General features: G+C 35.2%; 1 protein-coding gene across 1 annotated transcript in view; it reads left to right on the top strand.

Annotated features, from left to right (window-relative positions):
• Positions 1-27,124, top strand: part of LUZP2 (leucine zipper protein 2) — a 398,937-nt gene that overhangs the window by 207,554 nt on the left and 164,259 nt on the right. Inside the window, exon 5 of the mRNA XM_056106656.1 lies at positions 10,842-10,904. Coding sequence (XP_055962631.1) covers positions 10,842-10,904 — 63 coding nt within the window. The remainder of the gene's footprint in view (positions 1-10,841; positions 10,905-27,124) is intronic.

The following is a 27,124-nucleotide window of genomic DNA, read 5'->3' as shown; positions in this document are numbered from 1 at the left end:
AAATCTAAATAACAAGGAGGGAGAAATTATATAGAAATTAAGACCTGTGTCTTTCATAGAGCAGATAACCTGATCCTTTGCAATTCTGGCTGTAACTATGAAGGAATCTCAAAGTGTCAATGGGTGAAGTTCTGGAAGTCTCCAGTACTCCCTGGGTGACCCATGAAATCCCTGGCACTACAGGGCTGATGCAGAACCATATTTTCAGACTTTCACATTGAACTACCAGTCTGAGTACTGGGATGGGTTCTTAGACCTTCTGAACACATTTGGGAGGCTGTCTTTCTCCAAAATAATCTGCATAGTTTCCTTAAACAAACCTGGCTTAGAGTAAATAATAAATGCTAAACTAATAACCATCTTTAAAACCTTCCCTCTTCAATTTTATTTCATTTCTTAACTGAATACTTTTTACGAAAACTATTCTATACATCTGATATACTTTTATTGTAGGTATTTTATCAGTGCCACTATTTACTAGATCAACCAATGGTTATATAAACCAATGCAGGTAAAGTGTTAAGCATAATGGCTAATCAATTATAATCAATCTTAGGACCAGAAAGATAGTACAATGAGGAAGTTGATTAACTTGCATTAGGCTGACCTGTGTTTAATCTCTGGAACCACAAATGATCCCCTAAGCACTGCCAGGGATGATCCCTGAGCATAGGACTAGGAGTATGCCCAAGACATTATTTGATATGGCCCAAACACCAAAATAAATGAATAAATAAATTTTAAAATTATAAATTATAATTTATAATTTATAATTTATAAATTATAAATTATAAATTATAAATTAAACTTTACGAGTAATAAATTTATAAATTATAAATTTATAATTATAAAATTATAATCTCAAATTTGTATCAATATAGCATCATTAAGTGATTAAGTGATAGCATCATTATATCAATATCATCATTGTTAGTTCACAATAGGCTGGAGCGATAGCACAGTGGGTAGGGCATTTGACTTGCACACAGCCGACCTGGATTTGATTCCTTCACCCTTCTCAAAGAGCCCGGCAAGCAATTGAGAGTATCCCGCCTGCACAGCAAAGCCTGGCAAGCTTCCTGTGGAGTATTCAATATACCAAAAACAATAACAACAAGTCTCACAATGGAGATGTTACTGGTGCCCTCTTGAGCAAATCGATGAACAATGGGATGACAGTGCTATAGCATCATTATCATTACTGTTAATTGAAATTATCAATACCTTTTAATCTATTAATATTATAAGAAACAGAAATGTGAAAAAGAATAACAAAAAAGGATTGAAATGATATAGCTTTTTTGTGGTTTGTAATGATTTATTTCTCCTCTCAGTATTTCTGTTCAAAAAAATTTCGTGAGGTAGTTTATGATACCATCATATGAATTGCCAATATCAGCTCTTAAAAGCCAACTTTGAATTTTTAAGACTAACTAGTACCTGAAAATTACAAACATATTCATTAATAGTATCAGTTATTTTTTCCATCAGCAATCAATGTTAGACACATTTTTTTCCACTATTAGTATTTAGTATATAATTGAGATAAGCTTTTAAAGAGTGTCTTGAATTCCTAGAGTGAATGTGTTTGTGTGAAATCTCATTCAAGTAGTCTCATTCAAGGGCTTTATAGCTCCGGGGTGAAATGCAACAATCTTCACACACTTTCCTTTAAGAAAACATTTTTGGATCATTTTTAGATTATTATATATCATAACAAGCATACAATAGAAATGATTTAGGTCCTACTATGGGGGCAGGGCTTGGGGAGCAAAGTGGAAAAATTCGAAATATGGTGATAGATAGGTGTAATAGTTGTAAGATTGGTGTTGGAATATTAAATGTAACAAATTTCTGTGAAAAACAAAAATAAAATAAAATTTTAAAATAAAAAATAGATTAAAATGAAAAGTACTTAAATTTTATTACCTTGAACGGTTTTCCTTTATTTTCTGTTACAATTTTCTATTTTAGTAATCAAACAATTATACTTACATATTTATGGTATGTTTATATGAAAAATATATCTGATTTGTGTAGGTATTATGTTTGTCTGGAAAAAACGAGCAAGAATATGTACTTTTATATAGAGAAATAAGGATTTTCTATAAAATAAGTATAAAATAATAGGCAAACATATCATTAGAAATGTAAATATTGATATAAATAGTTGATATTAAATAATACCAAAAGAAATACTTGTGTTCGCTCTTGAGGATAATAAATATACCCAGGTATTTGCCTATCTCATGACAAAATTAGAAAATGGCATCATATAATAATAGAGATCAAAATTTCTATCTGACAAATTTCTTGAGGAATCCTACTAAGCTATTCCTGGGTGTCATATAAATTAGAAGTAATAACTTACCACTTTGTTTTGTTGGTATATTCTGTGAGGATAGATCTAAGGAGATGAGAGAATAGCAAATGAAGGATAGAAGAGAGTACAGATCTATCTGACAGCCTTAATGTCAAGTGCTTGTTTCTCTATTAGGTTTGTTAGCAGTTTGTGAGAATCATCCATTTGTCACTTTCAGGGAAAAGAGGCTGATAAAACTTTCCATTACCTATAAGAACACTGTAGACATTTCTTTATGCTCCAGGAAAATGACCATCAGAACTTGGAAAAAGATTGCTGTCTGCCTCTGTCTCTTACACACACACACACACACACACACACACACACAGATACCCCTTTTCTTTTACCTAATAATCTGACAACATAATAAGAAATTTCTAAAATAGTTCCCAACATAGACCACCCATCCACAGATATTGGATATCCTTTCTGAATTACTTATTTTCCACCCTTGCATGTAGAACTCTCCCATTTGCTTAAAGTTGAATATTTATTGTTACTACTGTATATGAATTCTGAAAATTTCTTTATGTCTTCCAAAAGGGAAGGAAGAATAATGACTAACTTTTAAAAATATAATTGCTGTATTTAATACACAGTCCAGCAGTGCATGCACGACTGATCAATGCTCACTACGGAATCCTGGCATGCTCTTGCCTTCAGCATTACACTGGAAAGATTGCACAATGCCAGACATAGAACTCAGGATCCTTTTCTTCTTTTCTTTTCTTTTCTTTTCTTTTCTTTTCTTTTCTTTTCTTTTCTTTTCCTTTCTTTTTTCTTTTCTTTCCTTTCCTTTCCTTTTTCTTTTCTTTGCCATTCTTTTCTTTTACTTTCTTTTCTTTTCTTTTTTGGTTTGTGTTTTAAGCCACACCCAGTGGTGCTCTGAGCTTACTCCTAGATTTGTGCTCAGAGATCACTCCTAGGAAATATAGTGTTTCCAGAGATTGAACCTCAGTCAGCTGCTTTCAAGGCAAACATTTTCACTGTGCTATCTCTTTGGCCCATCCCATACATTGTAAAAATGTGCTACGCATCTTCGAGCCAAATCCCTAGACTCTACAAGCCATATTTTTAACAATAGTTTGAACATCACCTTGTGTCTCTCACAAGAATTTTGTTTCAAATGTTCACTGACCTGATCTCCCATTTTTCACAATGACAGATGACATCACCATCTCTCTTTGGCCTTTTTATTTTATAGAATTGCCACCCAGTACAGCTAATAACCTATAGAGAAAATAAGACAAGAAGCTAATTAGGCAAATGCCCTACCGCTGAAGTGGAGTGGTAGCAGTAGGGCGCTTGCCTTGCACGCAGCCAGCCCAGTCGAGCTGGGTTCGATTCCTTTGCCCCTCTTGGAGAGCCCAGCAAGCTAGAGAGTATGTCGCCCAAATGCCAAAGCCTGGCAAGCTACCTGGGACATATTCAATATGCCAAACATAGTAACAACAAGTCTCACGATGGAAACGTTACTGGGCCCGCTCGAGCAAATTGATGAATAACGTGAGGACCGTGATGGTGAAGCTAATTAAAAAGAAAGATAAACAGCCATTCTGAAATAGAAATGCTAAAATAGCAGTAGTAAAGAGAATGACCACCTAATTATCTAGTATAGAGGAAAATTATTTCTAAATTACTACAAAATAAGTAAATGATTAATACCAATTAAAATAACTGACAAATAGAGTTTAAGGCACAGATATAAGAGAAATACTATATGCAAAATAATTCTTTGAAAAACATTTCATGTAATTTACATGTAAGATAAAATATATTATGTGATACGCTTGGTTACAAATCTCATTACAATGTCTTTAAAATAAAAATAAGAAGGGTGAAAAAAGGTAAGGTGTTTACACTACAATTAGTCAAACTCTTACTCCTGACTGTAACTGTATCACTATCATGCTGTTGTTCATCGATATTCTCGAGCAGGCCCCAGTAACCACGCCTTCGTCCTAGCCGTGAGTATGTGTTCTCCTATGTGTACTCCTGACTATGTGTTCAATTATCAGTACCATATCTGGTTCCTTGAGCATCACCAGGAACTCTAGTGTATAAAGCTGCTATGGCTTCACCTCCCATGTCATACCTAGATAAATAAATAAATAAATAGAAACACCAGAACACATGCTTTAAACCAATGATGGAAGCAATAATCACATCAGTTAGAAAACTAAATAAAATATAATGGAAATTAAAAGCCATACTGCATATTATATTGAAATAATATAAAAGAGTCATAAAATATTAAATAAAGCAGTTCTGATCAAATTCTCTATGAAAATTCTCCATAGGAGTACATGAACATTTGTTTTTTCCTAAACAAATTAGAGAGTCAAATCTTTCAAACATCATGAAAACTTTAATGGACAGTAAGAAAGAATGAGATATCAGGTGTATCTAGAGTAATTAAAGATATTAACACTCGTTGGATGCATTTCACTACTCTTGTTAATTTTTATTGCTTAAACTTACTTAAGTGAGTTATAATTATTCTAAAGTCAGAAATTATTTCAAGCTTTGAGTCTCATTATGAATAAATAATTGCTTTTTTCTTCCATTCTTTAATCAATGTAAATGAATTTCATTTTTTGTCTATAAGAAATTTTTCATAACTACTTGTTCGAATTTTCTAATTTTCCTGGAATTCTTTAACTATTTTCTCAAAATGCTGTTTTTGAAATTTACTGAAATTTACTGGATATATACTAGTCTTGAACATTTTATATTCTCATTTGTCATGTTCAACACTTAACTATATTACTGACTATTCTATTTTCATTATATTCTTTTTGTTTGTTTTGTTTTTGAACTACACCTGGGATACTCATGCCTTACTACTGATTCTGTGGTTAAGTAGCATTCTGGTAGTGCTAAGATGACTATATGTTATGCCGGGAATCCAGCCACCGTCAATGTGTGCAAAGCACGCACCTTACCCGCTGCACTACTTCTATGGACTTTATTTTTATTATACTCTTAAAAATATACCCATGACATTCTTCAAAGAAATGGAGCAAACACTCCTGAAATTTATATGGAACAATAAGCCCCCACGAATAGCTAAAGCAATTCTTGTGAAAAAGAAAATGGTAGGAATCAACCTACCTAACTTCAAGCTCTACTACAAAGCAGTAATAATCAAAACAGCATGGTACTGGAACAAAGGCAGAGCTGCAGACTAATGGAACAGAGTTGAATATACTGACATCTCCTCCCAAACATATAATCATCTAATCTTTGATAAGGGGGCAAGAAAAGTAAAATGGAGTAGGGAAAGCCTCTTTAATAAATTGTGCTGGCAAAACTGGATGGCTACATGCAAAAAAGTGGGCTTAGATCTCTGCCTAACACCATGCACAAAAGTAAGATCGAAATGGATTTATGACCACAACATCAGACCGGAATCCATAATGTTTATTGAAGACAAAGTTGGCAAAACTCTGTATGATATTGAAGTTAATGGTATCTTCAAAGATGCCATGCCACTGGCCAAGCAAGTGAAAACAGAGATAGACAAATGGGACTATCTTAAACTAAGAAGCTTCTGCACCTCAAAAGAAACAGTGACCAAAATACAAAGACAGCCTACAGAATGGGAAAGAATATTCATCAAATACACACCTGACAAGGGGTTGATATCAAGGATATACAAGGTACTGGTTAAACTACACAAGAAGAAATCACCCAACCCCATCAAAAAATGGGCCAGGAAATGAACAGAAACTTTCGCAAAGAAGAAATCCGAATGGCAAAAAGGCACATGAGAAAATGCTCTACATCATTAATCATCAGGGAGATGCAGATCAAAACAACAGTGAGATATCATTTCATACCACAGAGACTGGCCCACATCCACAAGAACAAAAGCAACAGGTGCTGGCACGGATGTGGCGAGAAAGTGACCCTCCTTCACTGCTGGTGGGAATGCCGGCTGGTCCAACCCTTTTGGAAAACAGTATGGACGATTCTCAAAAAATTAGAATTTGATCTCCCATTTGACCCAGCTATAGCACTCCTGGGAATATATCCCAGAGAGGCAAAAAGGTATAGTCGAAGTGACATCTGCAATTGTTTGTTCACTGCAGCACTCTTTACAATAGCCAGAATCTGGAAAAAACCTGAGTGCCCAAGAACAGATGACTGGTTAAAGAAACTTTGGTACATTTACACAATGGAGTACTATGTAGCTGTTAGAAAAGATGAAGTTATGAAATTTACATACAAGTGGTACTACATGGAAAGTATCATGTTAAGCGAAATGAGTCAGAAAGAGCGGGATAGACACAGAAAGATTGCATTCATCTGGGGAACATAAAGCAACAAAACAGGAGACTAACACCCAGGAATGGCTGAGATTAGTACCAGGAATTTTGCTCCATGACTTTAAGGCCAGCCACATGTGCTAGGTGAAAAGGAAGCTCAGATAGAGAAGAGAGCACCAAATAAAGGGTGTTGTGAAGACCCTCCCAGGGTGGGAGAGACATGCTAAAAGTAGTCTATAGACCAAACATGATTGCCACTCAATGCCTCTCTTGCAAAACACAGTACCCAAAAGAAGAGAGAGAGAACAAGGGGGAATGCCCTGCCACAGCGGCAGGGTGGGACGGGGGGGGGGATGGGGGGTGGGAGGGATGCTGGGACCCGTGGTGGGGGAGGATGTGCACTGGTGGAGGAATAGGTACTTGATCATTGTATAACTGAAACTCAAGCACAAAAATTTATGTCTATAAAAAATAAATAAAGGAAAAAAATAAAAATATATTTGTTAACTATGAGGGCTGGAGCGTATGAATACCATATGCTAAATTAAACAAAAGTGTATGGATACAGGAAGATTTTGGTATTAATTTAAAAATAGGATATTAACAGGCAAAATGTTTTACATTGTTGATGATGTAAAGAAAAATCTGTAACGTAATTTTTAATAGTAAATTACTTAGATGGAAAGTTACTAAGAGTAGTTTATTGGAGTGCAAATTCTTACTTTTCATGACTGTTTGTTTATTAATGTCATAATGATCAGTGAGAGTTTGTTTTATAAAACACTCTGAACTTTGTTGCTAAAGAGGCAATAAATGAAACAGGTTTTGTGTGTCATGTATCATCATAAATTTTATTTATTTAATTGAATCACAGTGAGATATATAGTTGCAAAGTTGTTGATGATTGAGTTTCAGTCATATGTTTCAACACCCATTCCTTCATCAGTATGCATTTCCCACCACCAATGTTCCAAATTTCCCTTCCATCCCTCACCCCCACCACTGACTTCCTGCCTCTATGACAGGCATTTCTCTCTCTCTCTCTTTCTCTCTCTCTCTGCTGTCTCTTTCACTTTCTCCCTTTCTCCCTCTCTCTTTGTATCTCTCTCTCTCCCCCCTCTCTCTCTTTCTGTCTTTCTCTTTGTCTGGCTCCCATTCTCTTTTCTTTAGGGCATTATGGCTTGCAATACAGATACTGAAAGGTTATGTGTATACCTTTACCTACTTTCAACACTCGGTTCTTGTTCCATGTGATCATTTCTAACTATTATTGTCATATTGGTCCCTTCTCTATCCTAACTGCCCTTTGCTCATAGAACACTTGTGGCAAGTTTCCAACCGTTGATCAGGTCTTCTGGCCCCTGCTTTTCATGGACTGGGATATTAGTCTCATACATTTTTTTCTTTTTTTTTCTTTTTTATTTTTCTTTTTTTATTAGTGAAACACCATGAGGTACAGTTGTAGATTTACAATTTTTTGTGCTTGGGTTTGATTATACAATGATCAGATACCCATCCCTCCACCAGTGCCCATTTTCCACCACCATGGATAGTATCCCCCCCAACCGCATCCCCCCATCCCCCCCTGCCTCTCTGTCAGGACAATCCCCTGTGTTCTCTCTCTCCTTTTGGGTGTTGTAGTTTGCAAAAGAGGCATTGAGTGGCAATCATGTTCAGTCCATGAGACTGGCCCACGTTCAAAAGAGCAAAAGCAACTGATGCTGGCGCGGATGTGGCGAGAAAGGGGCACTCCTTCACTGTTGGTGGGAATGTCGACTGGTTCAGCCCTTCTGGAAAACAGTATGGACGATTTTCAAAAAATTAGAAATTGAGCTCCCATTTGACCCAGCAATACCACTCCTGGGAATATATCCCAGAGAGGCAAAAATGTATAGTCGAAGTGACATCTGCACTTGTTTGTTCATTGCAGCACTCTTTACAATAGCCAGAAACTGGAAGAAACCTGAATGCCCAAGAACAGATGACTGGTTAAAGAAACTTTGGTACATCTACACAATGGAGTACTATGTAGCTGTTAGAAAAGATGAAGTCATGAAATTTACATACAAGTGGTACAACATGGAAAGTATCATGCTAAACGAAATGAGTCAGAAAGAGAGGGATAGACATAGAAAGATTGCATTCATCTGGGGGATATAAAGTAACAAAATATGAGATTAATACCCAAGAATAGCTGAGATCAGCACCAGGAGGATTACTCCATAGCTTAGTGGCCAGTCGGGCATTCTAGAGGAAAGGGCAGCTCAGATAGAGAAGGGAACACCAAATAAAGGGTGTTTGGAGGATCCTCCCAGGAGGGGAGATGCATGTTGAAAGTAGACCATACATTTTTTTTATTCAATAAATGAGTGCAAATTTCAAACTAATATGAATGTTTATATATATCCAAATCAAGCCTTCTAGTAATCATGTTATTTTTATGTGTAGTTTCATATGTACTTCCTCAGTTTCCTTGGGTTTTCAGGTATGCATAGTATGGTTGATAGCAATTGTTTTCATTACTAATTTTTGTAATCACACTCCAAGAAAACTAAATAAACGGAAAATACAATGGGGGCATAAATACTTAATACACAATAAGAAATATGTACAAACACTTGCATAATATTAATAAGTATTATATTGATGTAGTGATTGGTTACATTAGTCAAGATAAAAATAAGAAAAAATGTAAGGGGTGGAATATCATGTATAAAATTTTCTTTTTTCTAAGAGGAAATTTTGAAAAATTTGAAAAAATTAAACTTTTTTTTGAACTTTGGAAAAAAATAGGTTAAAGGCTTTCATGTGTTGATTTTTAGCATTGGATTCATAGATAATTTTACGTATAAGTTCTTGTTTTTTTACATAATTTGTTTTAAAATCAGTGTTTTAGACCATAGGAAAAATTCAGTATGGCCATTCAAATATTATAAAGTCTCTATAATTTACTCTATTATTTTTTTCCATTTCTCTAGATTGTAAGAAAACCTATATTTTGTAAAGTTTCTATTTCAAGTTTAACCTTATTTCATTTTAAAACACAATTAATTAGGGCTATTAAACCATAAATAATATACATGGTGAAAATTATCATTACTTCTGATCTTAATGTACATGGATGCAAACTATCTCCAGTGGTACTCTGTGTTACCGATGTATTTTGAACAGTTCCAAGGGGTCCTTTAAGACTAAATGTTTCATAAAAAGGTAAAAGGTAAAGGCCCTCCCGTTGATCGTCGATTTGCTCGAGCGGGCCCAGTAACGTCTCCATTGGAGACTTTGTTGTTACTGTGTTTGGCATATCGAATACTCTCAGTAGCTTGCCGGGCTCTCCGAGAGGGGCGGAGGAATCGAACTCGGGTCGGCCATGTTGGCCGCTTGTAAGGCGAACGCCCTACCCGCTGTGCCATCGCTCCAGCCCTAAATGTTTCATACATAATTATTATTTGCAAGAGCTTCAGATATAACATGTTTATCCTAAACTGGGTTTACTATAAGTAGAAGACACATTAACTTTTAAAGATATATTTATAAAGTAATATCAGTTATGAAATTTGTAAACCATTCCATGCTAAAATTATTACTCAATAAAAAGTATATTAAAAATAAGTTTTAGAATTGAAAGCATCACAGCTATACTATATATGCTTTGCTTTTATAATTAAAAATAGTTTAGTAAAAATGTTTTTCCAGTGAATGAATTGTAGGTATATATGATTTTAGACATGAAGATACAGAGTTATCTGTCACTGTCACTGTCACTGTCCTCCCATTGTTTATTGATTTGCTCAAGCGGGGCCAGTAACGTCTCCATTTTGAGACTTGTTACTGTGTTTCGCATATCAAATACATCATGCCAGGCTTTGCCATGCGGGCAAGAAGCTCTTGTCAGCTTGCCAGGCTCTCCGAGAAGGGTGCAGGAATTGAACCCAGCTCGGCCGGGCTGGCTGCTTGCAGAGTTATATATATGGCTCAGAAATATGGAGTCATAGGAATATGGAAATATGGAGTCATATCTTGAGATGTATAATCATTGAATTATGTATGACATAGAGGAAGATGTTTTATTACTGAAAATATTAGTATTTTGTTCTCAGTATTATTTAATAAAACAATCTTTTTATTATACCTCAATAATAATAAAAAATCATGAAACAGAGAAACAAAACTGAAATATGTATATATAATGTTCTATTCATTTTTAGATCGTTTTTTTAAAGTCTGAATTGGAAAGGAAGAACAAAATGATCCGAGATCTCCAAAATGAGGTAAGATTTATATTTTTAGGTAGACTTTATATAAGTCAGAGAATAAATAAATGTATAGATTTAACCCAAGTTTTGAGCCCTGAAGACAAGAAAATTAAGCTTTTGTTTATGCATAACAGAGAGAAATTATGATGCTTAGAATTAGGAGTTTTAAGAAATTATTTAATGAGTCCTGCTTTTAATATGCATTTTAATATTATTTCATATATTTTGTTTATTTTCCCTTTTAATTCTGTTCTTCTCAGCCTAGTATTAAATATTAGTATTAAATTTCTTCCTTATATATCTTTCTACTAAGTTAAAAGAAATAGATATGAAAAGGTAGCTAGTTCCGTTAATTTTATTTTATAGCCATTTTATAATATACTATTTGGTATAATCTTCAATATAGTTTGATCATAAATGGTCAGTAAATGTTTTCTTTATAACTTTTCAAATATCTGGGATGTAGTTCAGCAGCAAAGCTGAACTTGAATATGTGAGGATTTGCTGCTGAACTTGAATATGTGAGGCTTAAGATTCCATTCTTGGTCCAGGAGAATTAAAGAGCTCATTAGAACCTTTGAAATATTAGAACTTTATAAATATATTAACTTTAAGTGGGAAAGGGATTGTGGAGTAACAATGGAGTAACAACAATCTTGATATCAAGTACTGAGCATGATGTAACAACACTGCACATGTGAAGTAATAATAATAATAATAATATTTGGACTAGTGTAAAAATGAAAAATAAATATTTTTTTATCTTGTCAATAACATATATATTTGATAACATTTCTTCATGAGTTTTTCTTTTCTTTTTAATTTTGATATAATTAATTTGAACTATTAAACCATGAAGAAGTCATGATTCTCCTATTGGATAAATCCGATGATTATGATTTATTTTTAATCCAGAAAATAATTATGTCATCAAGCTCCCTTTCTCCTTTTTCTTATTTTTTTCTCTATAAGTTTATTTATATAAATATAGTCACATACATTTTATAACGTATTTTTTAAAAGATTGTTCTTCCATGGTTGGAAGCATAAGTAGAGAAAGAGTAAGAGTGAAATTGTCTGCCGTAGTTGGGGGCACGTGGGACTTGGGGGAAAGGAGAGTTACTGGGGACATTGGTGGTGGAAGATGTACATTGGTGGAGGGATGGGCATTCGATAATTGTATGACTGAAACTCAAATATGAAAGTTTCATAACTGTAGTTCACGGTGATTCAATAAAAAAATTTAAAAATAAATGGTTTTTAAAATTACCTAAATCAAATAATTACTTATTACAAACAAAAATTATCAATTAGTACACATTAAGTGTTTATTGGATTGAAATTATATAAACCCTGCTTTCTTTGAATAAAAAATCATAATTTAAGAAAAGAAAACTTTTTCAAAATTGAGCTATAAACTAAAATAAGATCATTTTGTATCCAAGGATGTTTGGTACCACCATTGCCTATGGCCAACCTGTGTTAGATTCCCAGCACTGTATAAGGTACAAAGAACCCATCCAGGAGTGATCTCTGAGTACAGAGCAGGAGTGGTATCTGGGCACTAACTTGTGTGGCCCAAAACACAAACATATGAAAACAAAACAAAACTAAACTAACCCCCCCAAAAAAATTGAAAATCAATGCCAACAACATTTTATGGATTCAGCTTAGGAGATTTTTTACCTGCAGGGTTTAATGGGCGCTGGTGGAGGGATGGGTATTCGAAATAAAAAAAAAAAAGAATCTTCAAAGTCAAAAGAAATACTGCCACAAAACAAACAAACAAACAAAAATTAATCAAATACATTAATTAAAAGAAAGGGTAAAGGAGAAAAATATATGTGTAAAGATAATATCGAGTCAGACTTGAATTTTTTGATGGTTATGTCTACATTGGTAATGGGGAAAATTTTAACAGGAAAAGAGATTGTTATTTAAGAACAGCCATCATTTATTCACATATGAAGATAAATGTCTTAAATTTTTTCCTTCTTTGTTAACATCTGGTTTCTAGGAATTTTTAATATTTAAGATATCTCTTGGCTTTCAATGTATAATAGGCTTTCAAAAAAGTGAATGGTATGTAAAGAAAACATATTTTTCCTTTTTTTTTCATTTAGTTAAATAAACCTTAGACATTCTAAGAACCTTCTCTCTCTCTCTCTTTCTCTCTCTCTATATATATACACACAGTATATAGTATATAGTCTATATATATAAAAATATACACTCAACTTTGGTATGTGTTTATCTGTCACTTGAATAGGTACAAAATTTGAGTAGGTGCAAAAGTTGCTGTATTGCACTTATAGAGCATGAAGTTGTAAATATCTATATGTCACCAATTATTTTCTCAAATTGATGCTGAGTCCTTGATGTTTTAGATTACTTTCCCTTAAATACTACAATTTTAAATTTTCACAAGAAAAGGATAAGGTTAAGGAAACAGATAATTGAACAGCAGCTATGATGCATAATTTTTTTGCAGCTAATACTGGTTTGATGCCCAACAGTATATGGTCCCCTGAGCATCACTGGTTGTAGACTTGGGGGACCCTAAGCACCAGCAGGTAATATCAAGCACTTCAGGGCCTGAATAACCCAACATGCTAGTGGTATGACATTTAAATGCTGACCAAGTTGACCAACAATTGCTAATAGATTCACTGAGCACCACTTTTTTTCTCCCTTCTCTAAGACATACCTTATACAAATATTTTGATAATAAATTACCTTATCTATGTCTATGCTTTGTATTATTGAATAAATCACTGTCCTCCCGTTATTAATCATTTTGTTTGAGCGGGCCCAGTAATGTCTACATTGTGAGACTTGTTGCTACTATGTTTTGCATATCAGATACACCACGAGGAGTTTGCCAGGCTTTGCCATGCGGGCAAGATACTCTCGGTATCCAGTAGCTTGCCGGGCTCTCCGAGAGGGGCTGAGGAATTGAACTCTGGTTGGCCAGGCCGGCCACATGCAAGACAAATGCCCTACCACTGTGCTAGGATAAATGAATATAGGTACATATGTAATTTTAAAGGTAACATCTAGATTCTAGATGGGGTTTTAATGGAAGAAAAAGGATATTAATAAGGAAAAAGGTCAGTAATCATTGGTATGGTTAAAATCCAAATAAACTTTAAGAAAAATGTCCCATTAAAGCTTAACTTTTGTAGCTATGAATATCTCTACATATTTTATTCTATCATCTGGCTTCATTAAATCCAGTCAATAGGAGATGATGAGATATTTCATAATGTGATGGAATCCTTCAGAGATTCTGAAAATGGATTGCCATGCCTGCCTGCAGATGAATAGGATTACGATTGGAATCACTTTATGCCCTGTGTCAAAAAAGCCAGAGATGTTTTCAAATACATCCAATACAACTTCTCACTTTTACAATTATTCTTTATTAATTTATTATTTCTAAGAAATAAGTAACTCTTTCAGCTGGATATTCTATTTAATTTGTATTTTTATTTCAAAATTGTTATAACCCTTCTCTTTAGAGTCTAAGATCCCTAAAAGACTCTTGAAATAAAGTGCCACAAGTGTAGTGACTCAGAGCAACAGAAATTCATTCTCTTGGTGATTCTAAAGGAAAGAAACCTGCAAGAACACAGTCCATCTAAACAGCCTTGGAAATAACACTTTTTTTTTTTTTTGCTTCACCAGGAATTCTAGTGCATCCTGAAAACACCACTTTATTTTTATTTCCCCCCACCCTCTTAGTGTAATTTGTATTGACATTTTTTAATTAACCCCTATTTTTAATGTCATTTTTAACCCCTTTCCAAAAATAACTCTTGATTTTTTTCTGATAATAAAATCGATGTATGGTTAACATAATATTTTAGAGCTTTTACATCGTACAGAGGATTACAAAGCAAACACTTGAACACAGAATATAATACATGCATGTAATGTAGTACATATATGCATGTATGTGATTATGTTACAGGCAGATGTAAAACTATGAAAATTAAAGCAAAGTAAAAGGTGACATTTTTAAAATATTTCTCAACATTTGTAATTTGACAGTATGCAGAATAACCATATTTTGAAATACATATCTCCTTTCTTGGATCCTGCTACAACTGATCATTCTAGTTATTTAATTTCCAAACTTCCATTTTAGCCTTTATAAACTATATTACCCATAAAATGTAAACAAAGTATAAGTGTAAAGAAGTTTTTATTTTACATATGTATTATATATATATATATATATATATGTATATATATGTGGAGCGATAGCACAGGGCTGGAGCGATAGCACAGCGGGTAGGGTGTTTGCCTTACAAGCGGCCAACATGGCCGACCCGAGTTCGATTCCTCCGCCCCTCTCGGAGAGCCCGGCAAGCTACTGAGAGTATTCGATATGCCAGACACAGTAACAACAAAGTCTCCAATGGAGACATTACTGGGCCCGCTCGAGCAAAATCGACGATCAACGGGAGGGCCTTTACCTTTACCTTATATACTTTTTTTGTGGGCTGGAGCTATAGCACAGCAGGTAGGACATTTGCCTTGCACGTGGCCGACCTGGGTTCGACTCCTCCATCCCTCTCAGAGAGCCCGACAAGCTACTGAGAGTATCCCACCCACACACCAAAGCCTGACAAGCTATCTGTGATGTATTCGATATGCCAAAAACAGTAACAACAAGTCTCACAATGGAGGCATTACTGGTGCCCACTCAGGCAAATCAATGAACAATGGGAGGACAGTGCTACAGTGCAGTGCTATTTTGTTTATTAAGATTTCTTCTTCCATCTTCATATGGCCTCCTCTGTGTTTTTTCTGAATTCTCTCCTCTGAAAGAATTACCAGTTTTTGAATTTATAATCCACACAACCTGTTTTTAACTGAATTGCATATTCAAGACACTTTTTAATTAGAACTCTTTCTGAGGTTCCAGGTGGGTATGTTCTTTGGGATGATAGTATCAGAACTCTAAGCTATTTTTAGCATATTGTTTGATCCAGATGTTTAGCTTAGACATTTTTTAAGAAAGAGACATTTTATTATTAAGTGTTAAGTCTTAGACAACTTTTTAATATTGGAGAAGGAAACATGTTTTCCCATAGATATGCTCTAATCATATTATGTGGAAATATGTTTTATTTATATATATTTCTATTATAAATATATTACATATTGTCAATGTGTTTGCCAAGTTTATGTTAAATATCTACTGCATAGAATTATTATATTTTAATAGCACAAATCAGTAATGTGTTCTCTGACCATGTGGAATGTAAAAAATTATTAATGACATGATCTGACCATAAGGAATTCAAAGAATAAAATTTATAGTATAATATGAACATACAATTTATGAGAATAGTAACAATTAAAAATTACACAAAACAAAAAATCAAAAGAAAGATTTTATGATATACATTTTAAGGGAGTAGCAATAACATTCAGAGGGCTAATGTGCATATTTTGCATAGATAAAGTCTGGGTTTGATCCCAGACAATACATAGAACATCTTGCTCCTAGGAATGATCTCCATGTGATGCGCTGGTAACAGACCCTAATATCCTTCTCTGCTGGTTCATTTCCCAAGTTTAAATGTCTGTTCTGCCATGCACGGGTCCGAGCTTTTCTGTGGCATTTGATCTCTTTTGAGATTTATTTAGGGATCTCTGAAGCAAGTTGGCAGTAGAGCTTACAGGGTGGCACTGGGGTTGCTACATGGGGCTGACTCTCAGTACTTTCATGTATATTGGGAAGTGGGGGGGTAGCCCACCCTATCTGAGAAAACCTGGAGATTTCCATCACAAAACCTGCAAACCAGAATTTTCAGCAGATTATATCTTGGTGAGGTCCGTCCTGAGACAGTGGAGTCTGGCTAGGGATATGGTGGAGATTTTGGATTGTGGAAGCAAGCTGCTGCGGGTTCTATGCTTGGGTAGGCCACCAGTCCTGCTCACCCTCCTTTGATTTGCCCCAGTCTGTTCACCCATGTGCAAGTCTGAGATTAATTGTGGTTTTTGATCTCTTTTGAGATTTATCTAAAGGTCCTGAAATAAGGCCAACAAATAAGTTTGTATAGATGAGCAGAGGTGGTTTGTGAGAGTGGCTTTATTAATTTAATTTCTTGGTAAACTTGGTCCCAAGTTGGTGGAATCTGGCAATAGGCACAGCAGCAATTCTGGGGTATCAGGAAGCCTGAAGGCACCATCAGGCTGCTGATGCACTCACGCTCCAGGTATAGGTTGTCCTGCTGGAGGCACCATATCCCCTCCCTTAGGCTGTTTTGAATATGTGGATAGAATACTACTTTTATGATGGACAAGGAGTAGAAACAAATATAAATGATACACTAATAGTTCATTAAAACTATAACTATAGATATATTAGGTATGTACCTTACCACTTGAGCTATTTTTTTGGCCACTCACTTGATTTAATAAAGCTATAAACATAATGGTAAAGACCCTTTATTCTCAATATATTGGATATAAAAATTTAACTATATAGTCCTCATTTATTGGCAGATTGATTTTTCTAAGCTCATTTTTTCATATTTGCATGAGGTCATAAAGTTGAATTATTCACAGGTGTTTTAATTATCGTTTCAGTGATAAAATAGCAAACTTGATAGTACTATGCCAAGTAAAGTATAAGGACACAAATTAAGATGCTGTCTAAACTTATCTAAAATCCATATGCAATAGAATATATCTGACACATAATTTGACCCTTTTTAGTAAGAATGCTTTTTGAAATTGTTATTTATTGATTTTATTTGCACTTTCATGTGTTTTTAACATGTTAGAAATAAAGAGTACATATTCTTTATTTGATTATAGAATTATTTTAAATATAGTTTAAGTGGAAATCGGTCAAGTCACTTTGGAAGGTAGTTTGATATTCTACAAAACATACTAAACAAAATATATTTAAAACGTACCCTTACCATATAATCCAGCAGTCACACAGATTGGCACACATCACTCTAGTATTATATATATTGTCTAAAATATATTGTGTTCATGTTTATGTTGGCATATATTGGCATATATAATATATATATTTAAATTTGTATTTGAAAGTATACAAAGAAATTAAAGGTTATGTTAACATGAATGCATGCATATGGCTCTTTATAATTATGTTATCCATAAATTTAAGATTTGAAAACAACTTCCTTGAGTAGGTTATTGGATAAATAACACTTTGATAGCCCAGATAATGGGGTATCATCCATCACTTACAAGAAATTAGTTATCTGACTAACGATGAAAAGCCATAGTGGAAAGTTAGAACTACAGTAGGAAGCAAATAAGTCAATCTGAAAAGGATGTATCTTATATGATTCCAAATATGTGACATTCTGGAAAATGACATTTTGCCAACAAAACATTAGTGATTCTCAATGATTATGGGTTAAGGAGAGATGTGTAGATAGATTAGAATATATTTTAGACAATGAAATTACTATATATATAATAATAGAGTGGTGTATACTTGCCTTAAACATTTCTCCTGACTTTTAGAATGTAAACACCGAGAGTGAACCATAATATAAACGATGTATTTTGGGTTATAATGTTGACACATTTGTGTAAGTCCAATAGTAGTAACATATGTTCTCTTCTGATGGAGTTTTCTCACAATTGAAGAAGTCATAATATGGGTAGCCTGGGGTATGTGAGGAAATCCCTCTATCTTAATTGCAACTTTTTATATGAAAGTAAAACTTCACTTATTAAGACCAGACAGCTCAGTCCAAATGTCTATAGTTTTCATGCCTCACAATGTAAATATTCTTCAACTTATGATGACATATCTACTTTTATTTAAAACATTTTAAGTTAAAAATATCATGTACTGAAATATAGTTTTTTTAATTAAAATGAAAGAAATTTAACTTGAAAGCTTTAAAAGAGACATGAGAAGACCTCTTTATGGACTTTGCTGTTGTTCATAAAGGTGATGGAGTAGGTAGTTTGGCATGGGGGTCCCTTGGTAATGAGATATAGAAAGTTATCTAAGATATTACATGAAAAGTAGTTACTCAGTAACCAATTCTGAAGGTGAAAAGATTGGCTTCCCCTTGGCAACAGTTCTGCAGAAATCTAGGCCCTAAAAACTTAATGATGGAATTGGAGAAGGCTCATTCCCTTAGGACAAACTACTCAGTAGGATGAATGATCTGTTAAGAGTACTAAAGACATCAATAAGTTTGAAGTCCTTCGTTTGGACAATGCCCAAGAAATGGACTCTTACCTGCCCTGAAAGTCCCTCCATCTTGGAATCTGCCACACCCCTCTGCTCTTTGCAGCTTTTTTTCCTTCATGGTGCACACTCTATTTTGGGGCTCAGCCACATCAAAATTTGGACTGTGCAATTCATTTATTTTAGTTTATGAGGATCTATTTCCTCTTTTTATTTTTAAGAATTCTTAAATTCTTAAAAAGAAGAATTTTGTTCCACTGTCTTCTAAAAATTTTTTTTCTAGAAATAGACTATTTTGGGAAATTTGGTGAAGATCCAGAGGAACTTTTGTGTACGCTTTTTTTGTGCCCTGCAGACTTTTAGAATTTGTGACCTCTATATGCACTTCATTTTCAAGGTCAAGGAAGGTCAAGCTTTTGACTGTAGCATTTTCTCTATTGTGACTATCTTCTGGCTTTTTCAATTCCTATGATCCCCACTGGCAACACAAGAAGTTGAAAGGAACATATTGGAGTCTTATCATAGATGCTGTAGGCAGTTTTTTCCAGTTTAACAGCCCTAATGTGTTGGTTGTACCCACAGGACAATCTGTGTATCCCTTTTTGAGATGGTAGAAGAAAGACTTCTAATTGGTCTCATCAGTACTTTCCAAAGTTAGCTCAAGTCAAACTGAGCTGAAGAAATTTTCTCCTCTTGATTACTTAAACTCTTCATTTCTGCTCATATTTTCTTATTTTCTTTGCTATCGTTTTTTTAAATAATTAATTAGTTTTAGCTTAATCTACCTAAAATGTATGCAAGACATTTATATCAACTTCAGTTTGGCAGTTATATTGAGCTTCATCATAGTCAGAGAAAAATAGACATAATTGAATGTAAATACAAAAATTATACATATATATCACTATCACTATCACCCTGTTGCTCATTGATTTGCTCAAGTGGGCACCAGTAACGTCTCCATTTGTTTCTGTCACATGCTAGTGTAGCCTGATGGTATACTGGGCACTCTTTCAGGGTCAGGGGAAAGAGGACCATCATTGTTACTGTTTTTGGCATATCGAGTATGCCACAGGTAGCTTGCCAGTCTCTGCTGTGCGGGTGGGATACTCTCGGTAGCTTGCTGGGCTCTCTGAGAGGGATGGAAGCTTTTGGGGCAGCATCTAATCACCTTTGCAGGTGTTCCCAGTAAGGCATATATGCGGTCAGGATACTCTCAATAGCCTGCCTGGTTCTCTGAGAGTGAGAACTAGAGAATAAAAGGTCGCACTGCTGCATTTGCAGCTATGAACTTCCGGGAGCTTGGTTTTATAGTCTCTGGATTCTGGCCGTTGATGGGGTTATATGGCAGTTGGTGGGTGTAACTTTCTAGCTACTGGAAGGTGTGGGATCGGGGTGGAGGAGGTCCAGTCCCAAACCGAGCAGGCTTGGAGATCTCAGCCCCTGATCCCGCATACCTGGGTTCCTCTGCCAGTTCCTTTATGCATGAGGCTTGTCCAAGCATGTTGAGAGTGGTCTCAGCATGGCTGTGGCTGGGTCCCGGAGGTCTTCAGTTTCTGGGGCTCTTCTCGGGGTGGAGAGAGAAACTCAACCCGCCCTTCTCCAAGGGACCCAGGTGAGGATATATATACTGGTAGCATTGCACACAAAGATTATCAGTTCTATAAGAAGTGGTAGTGTGATGCCTAACGTCTATTGTGTGGCTCACTGATTATTTATTGCATATGAATAGTCAGTTGATAGCAAAATAAATAAATTAATACAATTTGAGTATATGTTCTACTTAATGAGTTTTGCTTTTATACCTCTGAGGACAACATTGGTTTGTGAACCATCCTAAATAAGACCATGTATACTTCTATCCACATAATCACAACTTGAAGGTCAGTTTCATTTTGAAAGTCACCTCTTTAAAGTTTTCAGAAACTTCACCTATACCTTGCACTTTATTATTTATTTTGTTCCTATCTTAGTTCGTACATTTCTTTTTGTTGTGCCTTTGTTAAGTAGTTCCTGTTTGATTATTTTAAATTTGGTATACATTAAGGTATTGTTGTACAAAAAATTCATTAGGGCAGAGAAGAAGGAAAAAGGGAGGAAGGGTTTAATCTAAATCTTTAATAATGAATTGTAATGTGGATTTTTGGTTAATATTGAATTTTAAAAATATGTCAGCATTGATTTTGCCCATGTGAAATTATTCAATAAATATGAATCTTGCTTGGATATATTTAACTGAATAACTTACATGGCCTGAGATCTGTGTACATTTTTCTATTTACTTGGCTGTGTTAATGATATGTCTAAGATTGTGATATTTCATTAGGGAGCTTAATGAGTTTGACAAGATGATTCGTGTGGTCAATTCAATACTAGCAGTCATTTTGAGATGATTCAAATGAGAAAAAAATGGGTTCAGATAAGTAAATCATTACATCTTACAGGAAAGTTATTACTAGGATAATATCTAGGCAATATTATAGTTACAGTTATAGCCATATAAGAGGAAATATAGAATTCCTGAGCACTGCTATACTTTTATAGCTAAACCATTTGAAGACTTGTGCTGAAGAGATAGTGTAGGACCTTTCATGACTTTTCTTGCATGCAGTAAATTCCTATTTGATCCCTAGCATGGCATATGCCCCCTCAAGAAACACAGGCAGTCAATATCGAGCATGGAACCAGGAGTAATCCCTGATCATAGCCAGAAGGAGTTGTCCCCATAACCATCTCTCACACCCTTCAAAATTGGAGATTAAAGGGAATTGGATTAATCTTTAATTTAATCAGGCACTGGCGGTGAGGTCGAGGAATAAATGACACAGAGGGCTGGTATGCGTGCCATGTGATTCCTGGGCTCAATTCTTAGTTATCCATGACTCCCAGAAGCATTGTTGGGTCCTCTCACTATACTCCTGAAAAGTTCTTTAGAGGTTGGGGATATGGTTCAAAGATTGGAATGAATGCTCTGTGTTGGGGAGCACTGGGTTCAATCATGGAACCTCAGGGTTCTTGAACAACACTGCAAGTGAACTCTAAGCACTGACTTAGGAGTAAAGCCCTGACAAGAACTAAAAGGTGTGACAAAAAATTATTTTTATAGAAAAAATTAGCACTGATTACAAATTTAGTTACAGCAGATTAAATCTGTTATTTTCCAATTAGTATGTGCATAATATTTCTATTATTAAATAATTTTAATCATTATGTTAATCACAAATCACAACCATCCTGTTATTTGTCGATTGCCTTGAGCAGGCCCCAGTAATGTCTCCTTCGTCCTAGCCCTGAGATTTTTTAAAAATGTGCCATATTCAAGGTTCTTTCAGAATTAGGAGAATGGACCCATCATTGTTACCGGTATTTGGCATATTGGGTACGCCACGAGGAGTTTGCCAGACTCTGCTGTGTGAGCAGGGTACATTCGGTAGCCTGCCAGTTTGTCCAAAGTAGGAATGAAATGATCTTCCCGGGAGCTGGGTTTTATAGTCTCTGAGTCTTGGCCGTTGATGGGATTACACCATTATGTTAATGGTGCTTAGTAATTAGAAATCCCTATCAATCATCTAAAGAAATGATCCATATATCCATCATGCATGTTTGGATCATTCTATGATCGATTTAATGATTAAAATATTATCTAAAATATGAGGCTGGAGCGATAGTACAGTGGTAGGGAGTTTGCCTTGAATGCAGCCAGCCTGACTGAGCCGGGTTCGATTCCTCCACCCCTCTCTGAGAGCCCGGCAAGCTACCGAGAGTATCTTGTCTGCACAGCAAAGCCTGGCAAGCTACCTGTGACGTATTCAATATGCCAAACACAGTAACAACAAGTCTCAAAAAAAAAAAAGGAGATGTTACTGGGCCCGCTCAAGCAAATTGATGAACAAGGGGAGGACAGTAACAGTGTTTATGAGTTAAATATATACCAGTACAATATTTTATATTTGTTAACAACAAAATATTCATTTGGAAACCACTGCATCAATAAATAGCATGATGCTGTTTTTTGCATTAAAAAAAGTCAAAAAAGCGACTGCAACTAAAATCAAAATTCTTAATGGCTTTTTATTTTCTAATCCTATCTCTGTTATTCAAAGCAGTTGACAAATAAGTGGATAAATTGAGTGCTCCTTTTAGTACAAGTTCAATAAACTCTGTCTCATACTCTTTGTTCCCATGAAATTATCTTATTTTGATTAAATTATAATTTGTTTACCATACTCTACACACCATGACAGTTCTGGAATATCAAAGTGCCTATTATTTAAGCTGCTTCAATTGGGTATTATTTTAAAACTCTTCCCAATTAATAGTTGATAAGTTTAAGGTATTTTACTATCTAATTTTTTCCAGGCTTTCAAGTTCGACATTAAGTATCAACTGTATTTTTGTTTTGTCCAAATGTTGACTTTAGTAATGTTTAGCTGTAGCTTTATGACTTTCAGTTATAATTTGGGCAGGTTTTTTATTTTAATTTTATTCAACTATCACAAAGAAATTGTCTTAATGTCTACTTATTTGATTTATTGTAAAAACCTAGGTGTATTAAGGTATAATTAATGAGGGAGTAACTAATATTAGCTCTCATTATCACAATTATTTTCATAAGCATTAGCTAATAGTAAATTAGTTAAAATTCCATACAGCCACATGACTTTTGACATACATTTATAATAAATTATACTATTATAATGCATTAAGTGACTGTGTAGTAAACACCTAAACTGATCTTTATAATTTGTGTTTCTACTTAGTACATTTCCATGATTTTCTTAACCCCAATCCTGGCTTGTTTTCTCTGCAAGATCCTTTCTTTTCTCATTCATCTTTTCTGTGTTATAAAATATATGAAAATATCAGGTTTATATTTAATGTTTGTTGTTATACAAAACAATTACATTAATTAATACAACATACATGATTGTGGCATATCTGAATCACCAATATAATCATTGCCATAAATATTTTTATCATTATTGATATATGCCTGAGGTTAAGCTCTCAATCACTGCAGGCCTACTCATTTGGTCACCTACCACCTGAGAGGAACAATCTGAATTCATTCATAAGTTCTTGATAAGTGCTCTTTTGACAGTAGTTTAGGAACTTTAAAAACAAAGAAAGAAAGAAAGAAAGAAAGAAAGAAAGAAAGAAAGAAAGAGGACGGGCTAATTATAATTAGTCTGATTTTGTTTTTACAAACACAGCACAGTCATAAGTAAAAACAGAGATAAAAACCAGAAATTAAATGTGTTTTATGGAACATCTGTAGCTTCACAATTTATTTTCATTTCTTTCTCTATTTGGCATCTTCAGTGATATGTGCATAAACTTTATTTAATGTTTTAAATAAAAACCTAAATAACTTATATGTACATGTGTATTTGTATATGAAGCTAAGATTCTCAGCCATCACTGAGACTATCGGAAATGTCTTATTTTTAAAATTATTATTAAAGAAGTTCAATTATTAGTTAAAACTATATATTCCTAAGATTTCAAGATGTACTTAAAATTCTCATAAAATATTCTCTTCACAAGGAGTCTACTTAGGAAATCAAAGGGTAGAATATATTATTTGTACCATGATTTCACACTCTAAATGACTAAATAGCTGTCTCAAGAGAAATTGCTAAATACCAAGACATAGTATATATTTTACTGAGCATAGACACATTTTTTAATTTATTAAAAAATAGAACAAATTTGTTTTTTTTTTCATTTGTCTTTGATGATCGCATAATCACCATTGATACATAATTTCAGTGTTACTTAATAACTTGGGCTAGAGCGATAGCTCAGAGGGTGGGGTGTTTGCCTGCACGTGGCTGACCCAGCCGACCTGGATTCAATTCCAACGCCCCTCTCCAAGAGCCCGGCAAGCTACCGAGAGTATCTCACCTGCACAGCAAAACCTGGCAAGCTACCCATGACATATTCAATATGCCAAACACAGTAACAACAAGTCTCACAATGGGGCGTTACTGGGCCCAATAGAGCAAATCCATGAACAACAGGAGGACAGTGTTACAGTGCAGTGCTACTTAATAACTTTGTGTTCTAGTACCCCCTCTATTTTCCATTCTATACTATAATACTTGTTTTCTTATTCAAGTATACAACTCACCATCTACTCTTCCCTCCTCCCACTCCCCCTCCTCCATCCTCTGTTATAAACTAAAAACAAAATTTCAATTTAGTTACAATTATGTGTCTCTGATTTTCCCAAAGCATGATATTGGTGGAATAAAATAAATATATCACGGTCACGGTCCTCCCATTGTTCATCGATTTGCTCAAGCGGGCCCAGTAATGTCTCTATCATGAGACTTCTTGTTACTGTGTTTGGCATATCGAATACGTCACAGTTAGCTTGCCAGACTCTGCTGTGCGGGCGAGATACTCTCGGTAGCTTGCCGGGCTCTCTGAGAGGGACAGAGGAATCAAACTCAGGTCAGCCATGTTGGCTGCTTGTAAGGCAAATGCCCTGCCGCTGTGCTCTCTCTCCAGGCCGGAGTGAAAATAAACATGACTCATTTTATTTTGAAGTTTTGTTAAATATTTGGAGCTTGGAGCACCTTTTATAATACCAAATCAGCCTGATGCAAGGCAACTAACTGTCCTACAAGCTATATCTTTTGAACCCCCACAATTTTATTTATTTATTTATTTATTTATTTTTGATGTATCACCATGAGGTGCAGTTACAGATTTACAAACTTCTGTGCTTAAGTTTCAACAATAGAATGATCGAGATCATCCCTCCACCAGTGCCCATTATCCACCACCAATAATCCCAGTATCCCTCCCACCACCCCCACCTTACCCCACCATCCCCGCCTCTGTGGAAGGCGCAATCACTTTTGATCTCTCTCTCTTCTTTTGGGTGTTGTGTTTTGTAATAGAGTTTTAAGTGGTCATCATGTTTGTTCTATAGTCTACTTTCAGCACGCATCTCCCATCCCAAGCTGGCTCTCCAAGCATCTTTACTTGGTGGTCCCTTCTCTATCTGAGCTGCCTTTCCCCCAGTATGTGAGGCCAGCTTCAAAGCTGTGGAGCAATCCTCCTTGTCCTTATCTCTAATATCATTGGGTGTTAGTCTCCCATTCTGTTACTTTATATTCCACCACTGAGTGCAATCTTTCTAGGTCTGTCCGTCTCTTGCTGACTCATTTCACTTAACATGATACTCTCCATGTTTATCCGCTTATCTGCAAATTTCATGACTGCATCTTTTCTAACGGATGCATAGTATTCCATTGCGTAGATATACCAAAGTTTTTTTAGCCAGTCATCTGTTCTCAGGCACTTGGGTGTTTTCCAGATTCTGGCTATTGTAAACAGTGCTGCAATGAACATGCAAGTGCAGATGTCATTTCTACTGTTCTTTTTTGCATCTCTGGGATATATTCTCACATGTGGTATTGCTAGGTAAAATGAGAACTCAATTTCTAATTTTTTGAGAAACATCCATATTGTTTTCTAATAGGGCTGAATCAGTCGGCATTCTCACCAGCAGTGAAGGAGAGTCCCTTCTTCCTCACAACAAGGCCCCCAAATTATCCATTTAAAGTATTCATATAAGAGCATGGGCTGGAGTGACAGCACAGCAGGTAGGGCATTTGCCTTGCATGCAACCAACATGGCTGACCCAAGTTCTATTCCTCTGCCCCTCTCGGAGAGCCCAGCAAGCTACCGAGGGTATCTCACCTGCATGGCAAAGCCTGGCAAGCTCCCCATCACGTATTTGATATGCCAAACATGGCAAGAAGTGTCAAAATGTGACTGGGCCCACTCTAGCAAATTGATGAACAACGGGAGGACAGTGACAGTGATACAAGGGCATGCACTTACTGCCATTTGTTTATTAATTTATTTATTTCCTGTACTAATGTTTTTTTTTTCTTTGTGAAGTGATACTTTTTGTAACAGTTCAGTTAGGTCCCTGACAGTCCTATTTTAAATTAATAATTACTTCTCTAAACTCATTAAACTTCACAGATTTACTCCATCGACAATCTCT

Source organism: Sorex fumeus, unplaced genomic scaffold (genome assembly GCF_029834395.1).
Source record: "Sorex fumeus unplaced genomic scaffold, SorFum_2.1 ptg000007l, whole genome shotgun sequence".
NCBI classification, from domain to species: Eukaryota; Metazoa; Chordata; class Mammalia; order Eulipotyphla; family Soricidae; genus Sorex; species Sorex fumeus.
The sequence above is the reverse complement of the archived record's forward strand: the minus strand, read 5'-3'. Positions and strand labels throughout refer to the sequence as shown.